This window comes from Micromys minutus, assembly GCF_963924665.1.
Source record: "Micromys minutus genome assembly, chromosome: 1".
Lineage (NCBI taxonomy): Eukaryota > Metazoa > Chordata > Mammalia > Rodentia > Muridae > Micromys > Micromys minutus.
Window position 1 is genome coordinate 86,871,036 of NC_137969.1, and position 16,170 is coordinate 86,887,205.

Sequence of the window (16,170 nt, forward strand, 5' to 3'; positions counted from 1 at the left end):
ACTCCGTGTCCACTCTCACTCCTCCTGACTAGCATAATCTAGGCTATGTCACTTTTCCAGGTCATCATTTTATGTCCTCAACAGTTATAGGGTCAATGACAGACTTATTAGTTGGGGCTATTATCCTCCAAATAACATTATCCTCAAGATAAGTTACCTTCACAAAGGAACAAAGGGTACATTGCAAGTGCCCAAGGGACCCCACAGGAGGAAGATGGAGTGGTGCACATGCCCAGGTATCCTAGGCTTTGTCACAAGCACAGCTCTTTGAAAGGAGAGGAGCCTGATCATCTTTGCCCTGCTGCTCTGCCTCCTGCAGCAGCTTGTAGAAGGTCCCCGAAGAGCTCTTGTGATACAGCCCTTCCTTGGAGCCCGTCAGCCTCAAGCTGGGTCTGTAACAACGGTGCCAAAAGGAAGAGATGCCATAGATTCCCAACATGCATAAGGCGTTGATCATCACATGCCAGCAGAAGAAGGTAGTGACAAACATGATGTCACTCATGTCATCATCCTCCCATGGGAAGCCAGAGACTGGTCTAAACAGAATGAAGGCTGCCTGAATCAGCCATGAGCCCATCAGCAGCAACAGGAAGGTCTCTATCATCCAGAGGTGAAACATCTCAGGAGCCCAGAGCTCTGCTGTCAACACCAGCATCAGCAGGAACACCACCAAGATGAGGAGAGAGTGAACCTGCAGTTCTACCTTTGAGGAGACCTGAACATGTGACACCAGCAGCAGCAGAAGCACATAGATGCTCAGCACGGTGGCACCTCTTTCCAGGAGCACCAACCTCTGCCTCAGCACATTCTTGCTCATGACGTCTACACAACCATCCAGGGCGAGGAGGATGAACATGGTGAGGTGCTGCCACTCTTGAGGGTACATAAACCTTGGAGGCATCTCTTTGTTAATCAACACCATACTGTCATCAAGACAGAAGACCACATAAAATGTTAAGAGGGAGCCAGTCACAATCTTCAGCCAGCCTCCATAAGATATTTTCAGCTTGGAACATCTCCTTTTATTCTCAGGAAGGTCAAAAAGATATACGGGGGAAACACTGACTATCATGGCCGTGGAGACCAGTGTTGCCTGATACAGTCCATAAAAGAAAATGTATAATCCTGGGTAGAAATGGCCGCCAAACTTCCCATTCCCCATGAAATTGGAGATCTAGTTGTATAAAAAAAGTAAAGAACAGAACTCAGGATTTCTCAGCCTTCTCTCACGGGCCCATAAAGTTTTGGTTGTGAGCCGAGATAACGTCTACCTATTTTTATCATCTCCTTCTGCCCACTCCTGTCTCCCACAGAACGGCAAGTTCTGGACAGAAGCCCTACACCTTGGGTGAGGGGTGTCTCATCATCTCTTTTCTTTTCTAGTTCACGGTGAATTGACCAATTGCTGCCAAAGGGGGGGGGTGTGAATATTTCTGAGAGTGCATCTGTGGGATTGTGTGCTTTCATTAGCTCTGCTTTGGGACCTGCTGGAGCCTCCACTCAATCCTGACCCTCATGGCTTGATTTCTCCTGAGCCTGTTTTGTTCTTGGAGCTGAATAAAGGTACCTGAGCATAGAGACCATCTGGGAAAGGACTGGCTAACTCAGTCTGTGTGCATCCCCAAAGACTCCTCATTTATTGGCACATATACTGAAGGCAAATACTTATAGTTTTTGTTTGACATAGACCTTTCTGTGTAGCCTAGACCAGCCTTTCACTCATGGTTTTCCTGTCATAGTCTTTCCAATACTGGGACTATAGGCACACACCACCACAGCCAGAACATATTTGGGTCTGTGGTCCTACTTGGCATTTTTCTTCTTTTGCAACAGGAAGCTTAAGCTCTCAGCTGGAGAGTAGACGAACTTGCCGAGGTGTGTTGTCAGAGGAACATGTGACAAGGAACACTGTGGCAGACTGTAAAATGGAAATGACTGCTCTATTCTAACGTAAATAAGACTTTATGCCCTCCTTAGTTATAATTGTTATGCATCTAATAAACCCAGCTTTGAGCACTACACGTTGACCAGCTTCATACATGAGATTCAGCCAAGCCAAGAGTCTTCATACTTTTTGCTTTGTTTTTGAGATAGTATCAGGCTGGACTCAAACTACTGATCCCACTGCCTCTACCTCCTAAGTGCTAAGGCAACAGGTATGCACCACCATGCATATGTATGTTTGTGTGTGTGTGTGTGTGTGTGTGTGTGTGTGTGTGAGATCTCCTTTATGGCATGGTTACTGTTGTCAAAATAATTAACCTGTTCATCATTGTACATAGCCACATTTGTTCACTTAAATCTACACTCAGCAGATTTCAAATGTATAATATGATATTCCATATGAGCCATGCTGTACATTAGAGCTCCAAAACTTGCCTATCTCCCATTTTTGAAAGTCTGCTACTTGACCAACATCTCCCTATTTCTGAACCCTTTCCACTGTCCTTGGTAACTCATTTGTTCTGTGCTTCTGTAAATTCACTTTTTAAAAAGACTCTCCTGTAAGTGAGATAATTCAGTATCTGTCTTTGTCTTACCCATTTGACTTAATGCAGGGCATTCTGGCTTCATCTACATGACAGACTTTCCTTCTTTTATATGGCTTAATAAGACAGCATTCCATCCAGCATCTCTTTAAACAAAGTTTTAGCTGCATAAGGTTTGGTTCTATTCTCTCAGATCCACGAGCACTAGTGCAGACCCCATAGGGAAGGCAAAACTAACCACATCAGGGTCATGAGTGCACCCATGGCCAGATCAGACCACCTTCTCCATCCTTTTCACCAGGAAAAGTACATTTGAGTGTGAAAACACCAAAGGAGAGTTTTAAGATTGCTACAGAGGAACTCTCCTCCCTTATTCCACTGTATCTTTCCATTTCTTTTCTTTCTTTTCCCACTTAAGTGTGGTGTAGACTGGCAAGTTACAGGATTTCTTTTATTTTGTATATCTACTGACTACGTTCCTTTCCCCTTTGCAGTTACAAGTATCTTCTCGACTGAGTTCCTGCCAATAGAAGTGAAATGTGAGTGATCTATATCATGGTCTGATCTCACCCATAAAGTCCTCCCTCACATTCCATGACATTTTACTTTCTTTTTGCTTTGTACAGAGTATCTCATCTTACTTAAGAGTTAAATGTTAAACTCAGCATAGTGGTCCACACCCTTACTCCCAACATCTTGAGAGGCATAAGCAGTGGATGTCTGAGTTCCACTCTAGTGGACATAGTAAGTTCAAGCCCAACCAAAACTACATAGCCAGATCCTGTCAATGATGATGATGATGATGATGATGATGATGATGATAATAATAATAATAATAGTAACAATAACAACTACAACAATAATTATAAAGTTCTATGTTTTTGAGGATGAAAACATTCTTATTTTGGGCTGTCTATGTTATGTTAATCGTGATTTTCAGTTAAATTGAACTGAGAGATGCCTAGGAAACCAGTGAAGTATATCTGTGGGTTTGTGTGTGGTAAGATTTATAATATAGTGTGTAGGCATGTTTGTCTGTGTGTGGATACATAAGTGCCACGGCACACATGTGGAGGTCAGAGGACAACTTACAGGAGTCAGTTCTTTCTTTCTACCATGTGGATCCTAGGGATTAAACTCAGGCTGTTGGGCTTAGTACAAATATCCTTATCTGCTGAGCTATCTCACCATGCATGTGAGGGCATTTCCAGGGATAATTAGGTCATTGGCACTCTGACCTAATCAATGATTTAGTTCACTGACAGATTTAAAATATAGATAGACTGTTGGTAGGAGACAGAACTGGGTAGGGTGGGGCCAAGTTGAAGGAAGTGGGTCCCTGGAGCTGATCTTTCAGCAGCTGTCTGATCCCTTGTCTGGTCCCTTACCGTTGTTCCCATACAATTGGCATATGAAGTGAACAACTTTTCTCTATCACCACTCCCATGGGAGCATCTAGCCAAACTCAGGTGGAAACCTCAGAAAACATGATCCACAAGAAGTGTTTTCTCCTTGAAAGTGTTCAACCCCAGTGTTTGTCATAGCAGGGGAGCATCTGACAGACAAGGTGATGAAAACTTTTGTTGGCATCATTGTACAGTGAAAATTATTACTTTGCTAGAGCAGTTAGCTCACTGAGGTTAGTGCAAAACTGATACACAATCTTCTAAAAAAAATCAGACAAGTTCACCAGCAAAAAATGTGATGGGGGAAAAGAAAGCAGCAGCAGTCTCCGCTTTTTGTTGTAAGAATCCACCTTTAGGAAGGCAGGGCTATGAAATAAAAAACAAATGACTAGAAGTTAAAAGATCAGGTTCTAGTTCCAATTTCTCCTAAATAGCAGATTGTATCTTTCTTCTATCTTTTAAAAAATTCTGTTACTTTAACACAGAAGGGTAAGAGTTTTGATATCTGTGTTCTCTAATAAGAAAGAGTTATTTTTTTTTTGTTTTGTTTTGTTACAGGATCTCACTGTTCCAGATGGCCTAGAATTCACTGGGTAGACTTACCTCCACCTCCCAACTCATACACATTTACCTCACTTCTCCTTCTGAGTGCTGGTTGAGGGTAAAGGTATATATATATATCAAATGCCTAGCTAAATAAGTAAATATTAAGTATCCTTAAGAAAAACAATATGGGTGTTGGGGTGGGGACATTCTCTTGGAGACAGGGGGAAGAGTAACGAGATGAGGAACTGTGGGAGATGTAATGACTGGACTTAAAAAAAGTAATAATTAAAAAAATAAAAGAAAAACAATATGAAGAGAAAATAAAACGGGGTGTTTGTTACTTCTTGAAAGTTTTTTTTTGCAAATGAAAATAATAGCCAAAAAAGTGTGTGTGTGTGTGTGTGTGTGTGTGTGTGTATGTGTAGACAAACAAATAAAAACTCCAGAAAGTGTATCCAGACAGAAGTACAAAGGGGTGTGATGACAGAGGACCAGAGAGGAGAGTTCCCTGGTAGTTTCTTTGGTTGTTGTCTTTGCTCTGGGAAATCCTGAGCTACTCTGGGTAAAAGTGGCCACATCTGGGGCCCCACTGTTTTCCATGAGCAGACAGCCAGCACATGCTTTGGAGCATCACAGTTCTACCTGGTTCTCTCTGTAACTTGAGGGGTGGTAGTGTTTTCCCATTAGCAATGGCACTTCCTGTGCCTCAGGGCTATAGGTCTAGGGACACAATAAATGTGAGGGCACATGTAGATATCAAACATCTCTTGACCACCACTTTATCTCCCAACTTCCTGGACGCTGGGCTGGGGGTGTCAGCAGTCAGAGGAGGAGAACAGAACATTCATCAGGGCACCAGAAGTTCAAGGTTGAAAGCACCACATATATAGAACAAGTAACACTCAGAACGTTCCCTTTGTGAAATTTAGTTCTGCACATTAGATTAACATCAAGGCGGTGTACTGTTCATTCAAACATGAGCATCCTGGTCTTAGGACTTTGAAGATAGGAATCACTCATCCCAAACCAGACACTACCCACGAACCCAAGCAGGAAGCCAGACACAGTGCATGATTAGCAGATTGGCCAGACACCACAGAAGTTCATGGAGGTCCTCCCCTCCTGTCAGACCTGCCTCCCTCATCTGATAGTTCCCCCCATTATTTGAATACCCCAGGCAGAGCCAGTGCCATTTGTCTGATTCTATTAGATGATAAAATAGGGGGAGGGATCCTCAGAATTGATTTCAAATGAGTTTATTAACTGCAACGACACACTTCTGCCATCCCTGAGCCTAAAGAGTACTTCACTGGCCTGAGCTGTTAATGGAAGAAGACACAAATTAGGGGAGCTGCCAGAAGCAGCCGGACTGTGGTAGCACATGCCTCTAATGGAAGCACTCGGGAGGTAGAGGCAGGCAAATCTGAGAGTTTTAGGCCATCCTGGAATACAGAGTGAATTCAGGGACAGCCAGGGCGACATAGGGAAACTCTAGCTAAGAAAAAAGAATCATTGCTAGAGGTGCATATAAAACCTGGGGGAAGCTGCAGTGCAATGTCATTTCCGAACCATCTGTTAGTCTAGCTGTCTTTGGTGGCTTAGGTTGTCATCTTAGCACTGTCACCTATCTTCATCAGCGTTTGGAAGTCATTTTGTTTCATTGAAAAATTGTTGCAGGGAGAAGAAAACTGGCTGTGTGAGCAAGGCTTACTCAGGCACCCACAGGCATCTTGCTTACTATTCTAGAACCCTCTCCATCCTGCCTACCTCTGTACTCAAGTGGCAGCACTTACAGACAACAGTGACAACCTTCACTCTGTGCTTCTTCTTGGGATTGTGAATGATAGGAATGAACAGAACTCTAATGAAACACAGTCTTTCCCTGGATCCCCTCCCTACTGGTTCATGTTAGGCTGGCTTTATCAGTAAGGCCATAGCCCCATCAGGAGGCCAGCTCCCATAGCCCAAGCTACCCATCATGTAGAAGTAGTTAATAGCTCTTCATCATCGCTAACCCTTGATGTTTCTAGCATCCAGGTCAGCATGCCTTAAATGGTTCTCTAGCTAACATTTAATACTATTGCCCCACCTGACTGTGGAATTCTGGACCAGTGGATCATGTAGTAGTACACATCAAGAGTGGCTTCAGGAGTGACCCTCAAGATGAAATTCTAAAACAAGGTCCCTTGTTTTAGTCAAGAGTTCCTACTGCTGTGGTAAAACACCATGACCAAAGCAGCTCGGGGAGGAAAGGTTCATTCGGCTTTCTCTTCCACATCACAGTTTGTCACTAAAAGAAGTCAGGACAGGAACTCAAGCAGGGCAGGAACCTGGAGGCAGGAGTTGACACTGAAGCCATGAAGGAATGCTGCTTATTAGCTCCTCCCCATAGCTTGCTCAGCCTGTTTTCTTACAGAACCCAGGACCACCAACCTAGGAGTGGCAGCATCCATCATGGGCTGGGCCCTCCCCCAAGAATCACTAATTAGGAAAACTCCTAAGAGCCAGATAGTACAGAGGCATTTTATCAATTAAGGCTCTCTTCTCTCAGATGATTCTAGCTTGTCTCAAGTTGACATAAAACTAGCCACTGTCATCCTTCCCATCCTTAAGAAATATAATTTCCTTTTGGGAAAAGTGAGACAACTTTCAGCACACAGTGACGTCCTCCCTAGAATTCAGTGCTTGGTTGAGCTGGAGGGCTGGGGGTGGGAAGAAGAAATGACTGGCAATGTGATGATACAGTAACAACGGTGATGAGAAACGGTTGGGTCAGCTTCTGGTGTTCAACAGTTGTGCTATCCGATATGGGCAAACACTAATTGTGACTCTTCACATTATGATAATTAACTAAAATCAAATAAAATGTATGAGGGAGGGGATGTATTAATACAAGGTATGATATTACTTATATATAAAATGTCACATGAAACCCATTACTTTGAATCCTAACCTAAAGCATTTATTTAGAGCTGGTGAAATGATGCAGTGAATAGACCACTTGCTCTACAAATTCGATAGCTGGAGTTCAATCCCTGGGACCCACAGAGAAAGGCAAGAAGTAATTCTTAAAAATTGCCTGCTGACTTCTACACTCAAGTAAGTAAAGCAAAATTATATTAATTTAAATGTGAAATTAATATAAAATTAAGTTATTTTAGGGCCAATCAAATGTTCCTGTGAACATCGTGTTATATAGCACAGCACAGACACAGAACAACTTTATTATTGCAGAGTTACACTGGAAAACACAACCTAAGACAGTGCAGAGGGAAGAGAGACAAAGAGAAAGCCTTAAACATACCACTCAGAAGATCAGCAGAAGATGAACATAAATTTACGCAGCTCTCAAAGGAATTGCTGACTTCTTGTACGGTAGACAAGGTAGAGAATAATGTGTGTTGTGTGGAGCAAATACAGCAGATCCGGGTACATGCTTGACTCTGTCAGTCTCTACTGTCAAGTTGAGGGTGTTCTGGTGAGAGAAGAAGAAAGATTCTGAGATGCTCAGAGCTCCCTAACTCCTCCAGGTCTTCTCTTTCTGATTGAGAACACTCCCCCCACCAGAGAGAGAAAGCCTTCCTCCAGTTAAATCCCCTCCCCAGCAGCTGCAGGTGGGAGAGTGACTGAGGCAGGAATATAGCCCATCAGAAGCAGGAGCCTCTGACAACCCCCAGTGACAATGGGTTCCAGCAAGGCCCAGAAGACAATGTTCAAAGCCTGGTCTGCAGTGGGATAGGAAATCAATACACCAAAGCAACGAGACCTTGTTGGCTAGCATACATGTGAATGACCTCAGGGAATGCTTGAATATGGATGTGAAACGAGGGAGTTGGCAGGAATTTGATTTTCAGAAGCTCTGGACTTACTATGTTGTCTTAGACGTCTAAGAGGGGTGTAAGCCACCCATGGACTGGGCCAGTAAAAACTGCCTGTCTACATTTAGTGAGACCAGCTTGTCAACTGCACAGGTGGCTCTTGTCAGAGAGGTTTTCTGAAGTTATGGGATTTTTCTGGTATTTACACTGTTCCAAAGCTTGTAGCTATGGTGGTTATTGAACAAGTAAAAAGTGGCCAATACAACTAAGGGGCTAGATTTTACATTTTATCTCACCGTAACAAAGTTGCTTAATCCTTGTGTCACAGCCCCGTGCTGGCTGGCGGCACTCTAGTTTAGGGAGTGGAAGAGATCAGGAGGATGGGCTTCTATGAAATGGGCCTGTGTCCAGCCACCCCTCACCCCATGGGGACTTACAGTACTATTTCTTCACCAGACAAGTTAATTTCTGCTGTTGTTTTTGTTTTTAATTTACTATAACTTATAATAATTTATAATTTATTATAAAGAACTTGCCAACAAAAAAAAAAATCACATAGCAAAATTGACCAGACCCAAAGTATGTGCATTCAATGATACAGTTAGAACAGCTGTCAAACTCAGAGAATTTCTTTTTAAAAATTACTTTATATTTTTTTAATGTGTGTGTGTCTGTATGTTTATGTACAGGTATAGAGGTCAGAGGACAACTTGTGGAAGTTGGTTATCTCCTTCTACCATATTAGTCCTGGGGATCAAACTCAGATGGTCGCACTCAGCAGCAAGCTCCTTTACCCACTGAGGCATCTCACTAGACCTAGAGGAAAATCCTTCATTTTAAAAATAAATAGCAGTATTGCTTTTTCTGCTCTTTTTATTCTGGTGTTATTTCTTCTTTTTTTTGAAATATACATATTGCTTTTCATTATATCTTTTCCTTGAGCCACATAGAAAGCATCTGCATTCATATTGACTTTTCCCTGTTCTATTTAAGTCTGTGAGAGTATGTTCTGCTCTGTGATGATGGCTTGGGGTATTCCCTTCTCTATTTTTATTGTTTTTATTTTGTGCATAAGTTTGCTTATATTTCTACTTGTTTGTGTCTCATTCTTTTAAGCATGTGTCTTACAAATACTAAACAGTTTGACTTAGAATTTTGTGACCCTGCTTTAAACAACTGTGTTACTTTGACAGGAGAATTTAAGATACTTAAATTTATTATGATTATTAGAACATTTGGATTTACCATTGAATTTTAAACCCCAATTCTTTAAAAACTATTCCACAAGGTAAGGCATCATAGTTTACAACTTTAATCTCAACTTCAGAAAGACAAAAAGAGGCCAACTTCTGAGAGTTTGAAGGGAGCCTTATTAGATCTACATAGCTGTTCCAAGACAGCCAGAGTTAAGTGAGACTCCTAACCCAAAAAAATCAAAATCAAAAATGAGAGAGAGAGAGAGAGAGAGAGAGAGAACATAAATTTAGAGTAGTTACATTTTAAGATTTATTTATTTGATGTTCATTGATGTTTTGTCTGCATATGTGTGCCAGTGGGAGGGAACTGGAGTTAAAGACAATTGTGAGCCACCATGTGGGTGCAGGAATTGAACTTGGGTCCTCTAGAATAGTAGCCAGTGTTCCTAACCACTGAGCCATCTCTTCAGCCCATGCTTTATGCTCATTATGTTTCCTTATCTGTGTAAAACTTTCACTCAAGGTTATATGACATGTCAAGTAGATAGAGATGTCTGTAGCTTTTGAGGACACCAGTAATTTATGGGACAATCTCTGTTATTTTTTTCTCTCAAATAACTGCAGTTTTTAGGGACTTCAGAAATGGTTCAGCAGATATAGGAATAATATGCAAAGGTGAGTTCAAATACCTATCAACCCTCTGATAAAGCAAGGACATCTGGAATTAGGGGAGGGATTTCTGGGGCTCACTGGCTACCAGTGTAAGCTCTAGTTTCAATAAGAGACCCTATCTCAAGGAATAAGTTGGAGGGTGATAGAGCAGGGACACCCAATATCACCTTCCTCCTCTTTCTCCCCACCCCCAATTTTAAAATGATTTTAAACAATGGAATTAAATAAAGCCTTATGCCGCACAGTCACCTAAATTGGAGCAACAGCACACAATACAGCCATTGCTAGTTAGTGCCTTTCCTGTCACTCCAAAAGGCTGAAATATTTTTAGACACCCTTAGAAGCAATGGGGTGAGATGGTGAATTGCGTGTCTTATGAGACTCTGTCTACCCATTTGCTGGAATCCCACTTTTATCACAGAAACTCTGAAACAACAACAACAAAAACCAGCAAAACCACTAGCACGAAGCATATTGGCCCAAGCCAGAGATCTGGGACATGGCCATTTCGACAGACTTCCCAAGAAGGACAGCTGCCGAGCTCCTTGAAAAGTGTCTCTCTGTGAAGACGGAGTATATCCCTTTGTACTTTTTAATTCTCACTTTACATCACACTCACTGTCTCTCCTCCAGTCACCCCTCCCACAATCCTTCTCCCATCCCCATCTCCCCTTCTTTTCTGAGCAGGTTTCCCCCTAGCCCCGCGGTATTCCCCCAACCCGGGCACTTTAAGTCTCTGTGAGGCTGGGCACTTCCTCTCCCACTGAGGCCAGACGAGGCAGTACAGCTAAAAGAACATATCCCACGTACAGGCAACAGCTTTTGGGATAGCCTCCTCTCCCGTTGTTCGGGACCCGCAAGAAGAACATACTGCTTATCTGCTACATGTGTGTGGGGAGGCCTAGGTTTGGCCCATGTATGTTGCTTGCAACGTTTGCCCTATTTTTACCTGTTTTGTCTGAGGTTGCTGAATTAGGAAGACCTGGCCTTAATGAAATATTCATTCTCGGATCCTTTCATGTCCCAAATTAACTTTAATGAGCAAACAAAGAAAGATCAAGAGGACCGCGGCTGGGACTTGGGGGAACTTTGAAGCAGAAGCCAGGCTGAGGTAGATGCCCTCTGGCAATCGGCCAGCGTTTGCTTTTGATGACAGCAAACCCTCAGATCTCATCCATCTGAGCTGCAAACAAGGGGCTGTGGTACCAGAATACCACGATCTCATCTTTTGCAATGCCTCTGTGTGCCGAACTCAGCAAACAAGGGTTGGACATCTGCTGCAGAAACTTGACTCCTTACTACCTGAAGAGGAAGACACTGTATCAACTCTCAAGAACCATGTGTTCAGGAAAGACAATGGGAATTCCACAAATAGCACATAGTCCCCCAGGAAGAGGGGGCTGCTGTGTCCTAAAGGAGGTTCAGCCTCTACCGGGTAGAGGAAGGCACAGCTGCACCCACTTTAGGGGGACTGGGGTACTTCTATGCAGGATATCAGATGGGCACTACCTTTTAGGAAAACAAAATCTAAGTTAACATGAAAGGTGAAGTATGCATTATACACTGCCTCAGAAGTCCAGAGAATGTTCTGTGAACAATGTGTGGTATCTTCCCTGATTTCTTCTCTTTGCTTTTTGGCATTTAGACCTGGGTGTATGGATGTGTGTGTGTTTAGAGCCAGGGTCTTACTTCTTGGCTCAGGCTGGCCACAAGCTCTTTATCTTCTACCTTTAAGTGCTGAGAGTATAAGTGTATACCACTGTACCTGGCTTTCTGTGTAGCTTTAAAATATTTTTGGTGTAGACATGAATATATATGGTGTATGTATGTGTATGTATGTGCATATGTACACAAGTACAGAGCTATCCTCTCTCCTAATCCACTACCTGCTTTTATTCCTTTGAGATGTCGTCTCTCCCTGAGTTGGCTGACAGGTAGCAAGCCCCAGCTGGCCATGGTGGTACATACCATTTACTCAGAAAGTACTTCCAGTACTGATCTCAGTACTCAGAAAGCAGACAGGAGGTTATCTCAGTTTGAGGCCAGCCTGGTCTAAAAAGAGTGTTCCAGGATAGCCCAGGCTACATAGAGAAACCCTGTCTGGAAGAAAAACAGACAGGCAGTCGGATAGAGTAAAATAAAAATAATGTTTCTGAGCAGCAAAGGAGATGATAACCTAAGGGAAAGACTTAGAGGTGTCTGCTGAGAGGAGAGAACCTACTCCCTCTGTTGTCCTCTGACCTCCACATGTACATATCCCCCCACATAAAAGAAATAAATAAAATGTGATAACAAGAAAAGGGAAATGATAAAGTTTGTAGGGTAACTGTAAATTATTCCATTAAGTAAAATAAGCTAGACACAGGATGACATTCTTTGACAGGTAAAGTTAATATTTGCACTTATGTATTAATGTAATTTTATCTCATAATAATTATATAAACTTAATTATTAATATAATAACTTATATTACCATATAATATATGTGTGTATTAAAAGTTAAATTAACAGTCTCCACAGGGAACTGCCTCTCACCATTTTGATGGTAGCATTCTCCTTGGGAACTCTTTGAAAGCTGTAAAGGTACATTTTCAGTTTCATAGTGATTGGAAATGTTACTGTTACATGAACCTGGGCTGGAGATATTGAACTAATGCACGAGACAGTATTAGGCAAAAGGAGTGTTTCATGTTCCACACACGTTTTGAGTGTTGTGTCAGGCATATGCTTCAATACAAAGCAGATAAAAAGGTACATTGCTAAGCAATGGCAGTTGTTAGACATCTGTGGACATCACTACTATACTAATCCACATGTACAAAAGCTACAAGTAGTTGTGAGCTGCCCAACATGAGTGCTGGGAGTTGAACTCAGGTCCTCTGCAAGAGCAGCAAGCACTCTTAGCCACAGAGTCATCTCTATACCCACTGCCCAGTCCTTTTCATTTTAAACTTCATGCCCCTGTTCACAGTGCACACTGGAGGCAGCGTGGCTGGAGTGGATTTTTCTGTAGGAGCACAGCCCATAAAAGCACACAGCTTGCTTTTGTAAGCATCTCTGTCTTCAGTTTTCATGACGCCCTAGTGACGAAGAAAGTACTGAGAATATAGAGAACGTCCAAAAAGAATAAAAGTCATCCTTACTAACTTCAATGCTCTTAAGTTGTAAGTATAAAACTTTTTGCAGATAACCACATAACTTACAACCAGTCTACTATCTTTAGACGGTGTTAACTGGTATACTCAGCTGATTTGTTTATAAGATTATGGAAGATTTTAAGATCCATATAATTGAAAAATAAAATTAAAATTGACTGCAGGAAGAGTGAGACGGTGTGCTGATCAAATAAATCAATAAACTGACAAGCAGAACAAAACTGGGATGTTACTAAGAGTTTGAGATCTCCTGTACATAAACACGGAACTCCACTTCAACCCCACCCTGTTTCTCTTACCACCTTTTCCAGTGTCCATTCCATATGATAGAGTAGGACAAGCAAGTGGGACAGAGAAACAAATTAAACTAGAGCCAACATACCTTATTAAAGATGCCAGGGAAGGGCTACAGCACGTGCCGGGCATACAGGAAGCTCCAGCATCGATGCTAAGTCACTAGCAGAGGGACTGAAGAAATATGGCTTAACAGTAAGTGAATTTGCTGCTCTTTGAGAGGACCCAGGGTTGGGTCCCAGCGTCCACATCAGGTGCCACACAATTACCTGTACTTCTGTGTCCAGGGAAGCTGGTGCTGTCTTCCAGACTCCATGGGAGAGCACCTAACTGCATGGACACAGTGCACAGACACACACTTAAACACAAACCTGTGAAATAAAACACATCTTTTAAAAACAGTGACAAAGATCTCCAAATACATTTTTTTTTAGCAATGCTTTCCTTGAAACTGAAATTAAAATTGAGGAAAAGGAAGACTGTTATCCTTTATTCTGTCTCTAGTCTTCCAAGCAATTTGGTGGCAGTTAAACTGGTTTTATGATGACTAAGAAGCGTGTACCCGCACATTTTTATTCTCAGGGGACTAGCAGAAATGTCAACTCTCAAAGTCATGCTACACCATTTTCTATGTTGATAAAAGTGAAGATCACTCAGAACTTTGAAGTCACAGGAACATACACACACACCTTTCCCTTTGGTGAGAAATCATATTAGCAGATTAGCTCCTGGTCAAAGGGATGCCATCAGAAACGCGGAGGTCACCAACAGATTACAGGGTTCAAATGAAATAAGGGGCTTTGGATGTAGCTTGGTTGGTGTTTTGCTTACCCACCATGCACAAAGCCCTGGGTTCCATCCCCAGCATCACACACACACACACACACACACACACACACACACAATCCAGCACAGTAATACACACCTATAATTCCATAAGTGAGGAGATGGAGGGAGGAGGATTGAAAGTTCAGAGTCATTTTTGGAAACACAGCAAGATCAAAGAGGGGGAACCAAGAAACAAAGCAGGCTTCTGTGAGAATCTTGGAAATTTCACTAAATTCATGCTTAGGCTGTGCACAAACCCTACCAAGATAGTGATAAAAATTCTGACACTGCATTAGTGAGATCTGGGGGAAGCTTGCAGAAATGGAATAGGCTCCCAGATGACAGTGCATCCTTAGTTGTGATGGGTTCCCTGTCGACTACATAGTTCTGACCCCTGAGTTTTCTAGGGCTGCTGAGTAAGGTACAAAAGACAGAGAGACTTAAGCAACAGTAAGTTACTCTTAGTTCTAGAAGCAAAGGTTAAGAGAGAAAGGTACCACACGTTTCTGAAGGCCACAGAAATATTACCTAGATTGTTTGTGTGCTGGTTCATATATTCTGGGTGTACGTCCAAATCTTCTTTAATAAGGACACCAGTTATATTGGAACAGGGCCTCATCCTACCCTAATAGAGCCTCAATTTAGACAATCACATCTGCAACAATCTTTTTTTCCAAATAAGATTATCTTCTATGGTGCTGGAGACTTCAGTCTATGACCATACACTTATATAATTACTATATGTTATTCACTCCATAGCAGAGCTAATCCATAAGGAGGGTCAGCTGGCATACTCAGCATGAAAAAGACACTTTTCAATCATGAAATATAGCAATCTGAACAAGGAAAGCCTCTGACACTCTGGCTCAGACTCAGTTTCTTCAGCTATTACAGAGAAAGAGCATCCTTCACATAATGCAGTTGTTACAAAGATCAGACTTGACAAAATCCATGTGAGCTCCTTGCAAACTATGGTATACTATGCAAGATTCTAAATTTAAATCTAGTTCGTTCAGAATAATTTTCATTTATCCAGCATTATGAAAACCTTACATATTGTGGCAGGAAAGGGCCTCACCTGGTCAGTCATGTGATTTCCTTTGTTGGTAGTATAAAAGGAATGGGTGTGAATTGAAGACTGTCAGAGAAATTGCAGGGGTAGTTTGCTAAAAGACCTCTGTAGGAGTCTTTTCCCTATCCTGTATATGAGGAATATGAAGAAAATAAATATACCTAAAGACAGCTACACCTATGTAAAATAAAGTTGTAAGAATCTAGAAGTGTGGTGGGCATCTTGAAACTGATGCTTGCTGGTCTGAGGACAAAGGTCAGGAAGACTTGCCAAGAGAGAAACTAGAAGTAACCTGGCTCAGAGTGTGCATTTTCTCAAGAAGCCTTATTAAATTAGTAAATATTTGCTTTGGAAAAAGTATTATCCATGGCACATGGCATATGTCTTTAGTCCCAGCACTCAGATTACTGAGGTAGGGTTGATCTCTGCATCTGAGGCCAGCCTGGTCTACAGAGTAAATTCCAGGACAACCAGGGCTACACAGAGAAACCCTATCCTGAATCACAAAAATCAAAAGAGAACAAAGAACAAAAACGTTCCAAGCTAGTAAAAATTTTATAGCCCATATCATCCAAAATGCATTAACTTATAGATTTGTGTGAAACGAATGAAATATTTCCTATAGAATGTTTAGCTTTGTGAAATGTTAAAATTGTTAATGATACACTTTACTGTGGAACTTTCCATTGTTTCC

At 42.0% G+C, this 16,170-nt stretch overlaps 1 protein-coding gene across 1 annotated transcript; it reads right to left on the reverse strand.

Annotated features, from left to right (window-relative positions):
- Window positions 1–241: 241 nt before the first annotated feature.
- LOC308424563 (transmembrane epididymal protein 1A-like) lies at window positions 242–1,162 on the reverse strand (the record flags this gene model as incomplete). The annotated part of the gene is made up of 1 exon (XM_080921586.1): window positions 242–1,162. One exon carries the CDS (start codon window positions 1,160–1,162, stop codon window positions 242–244), a length of 921 nt encoding a protein of 306 aa, XP_080777712.1.
- Window positions 1,163–16,170: the final 15,008 nt, after the last annotated feature.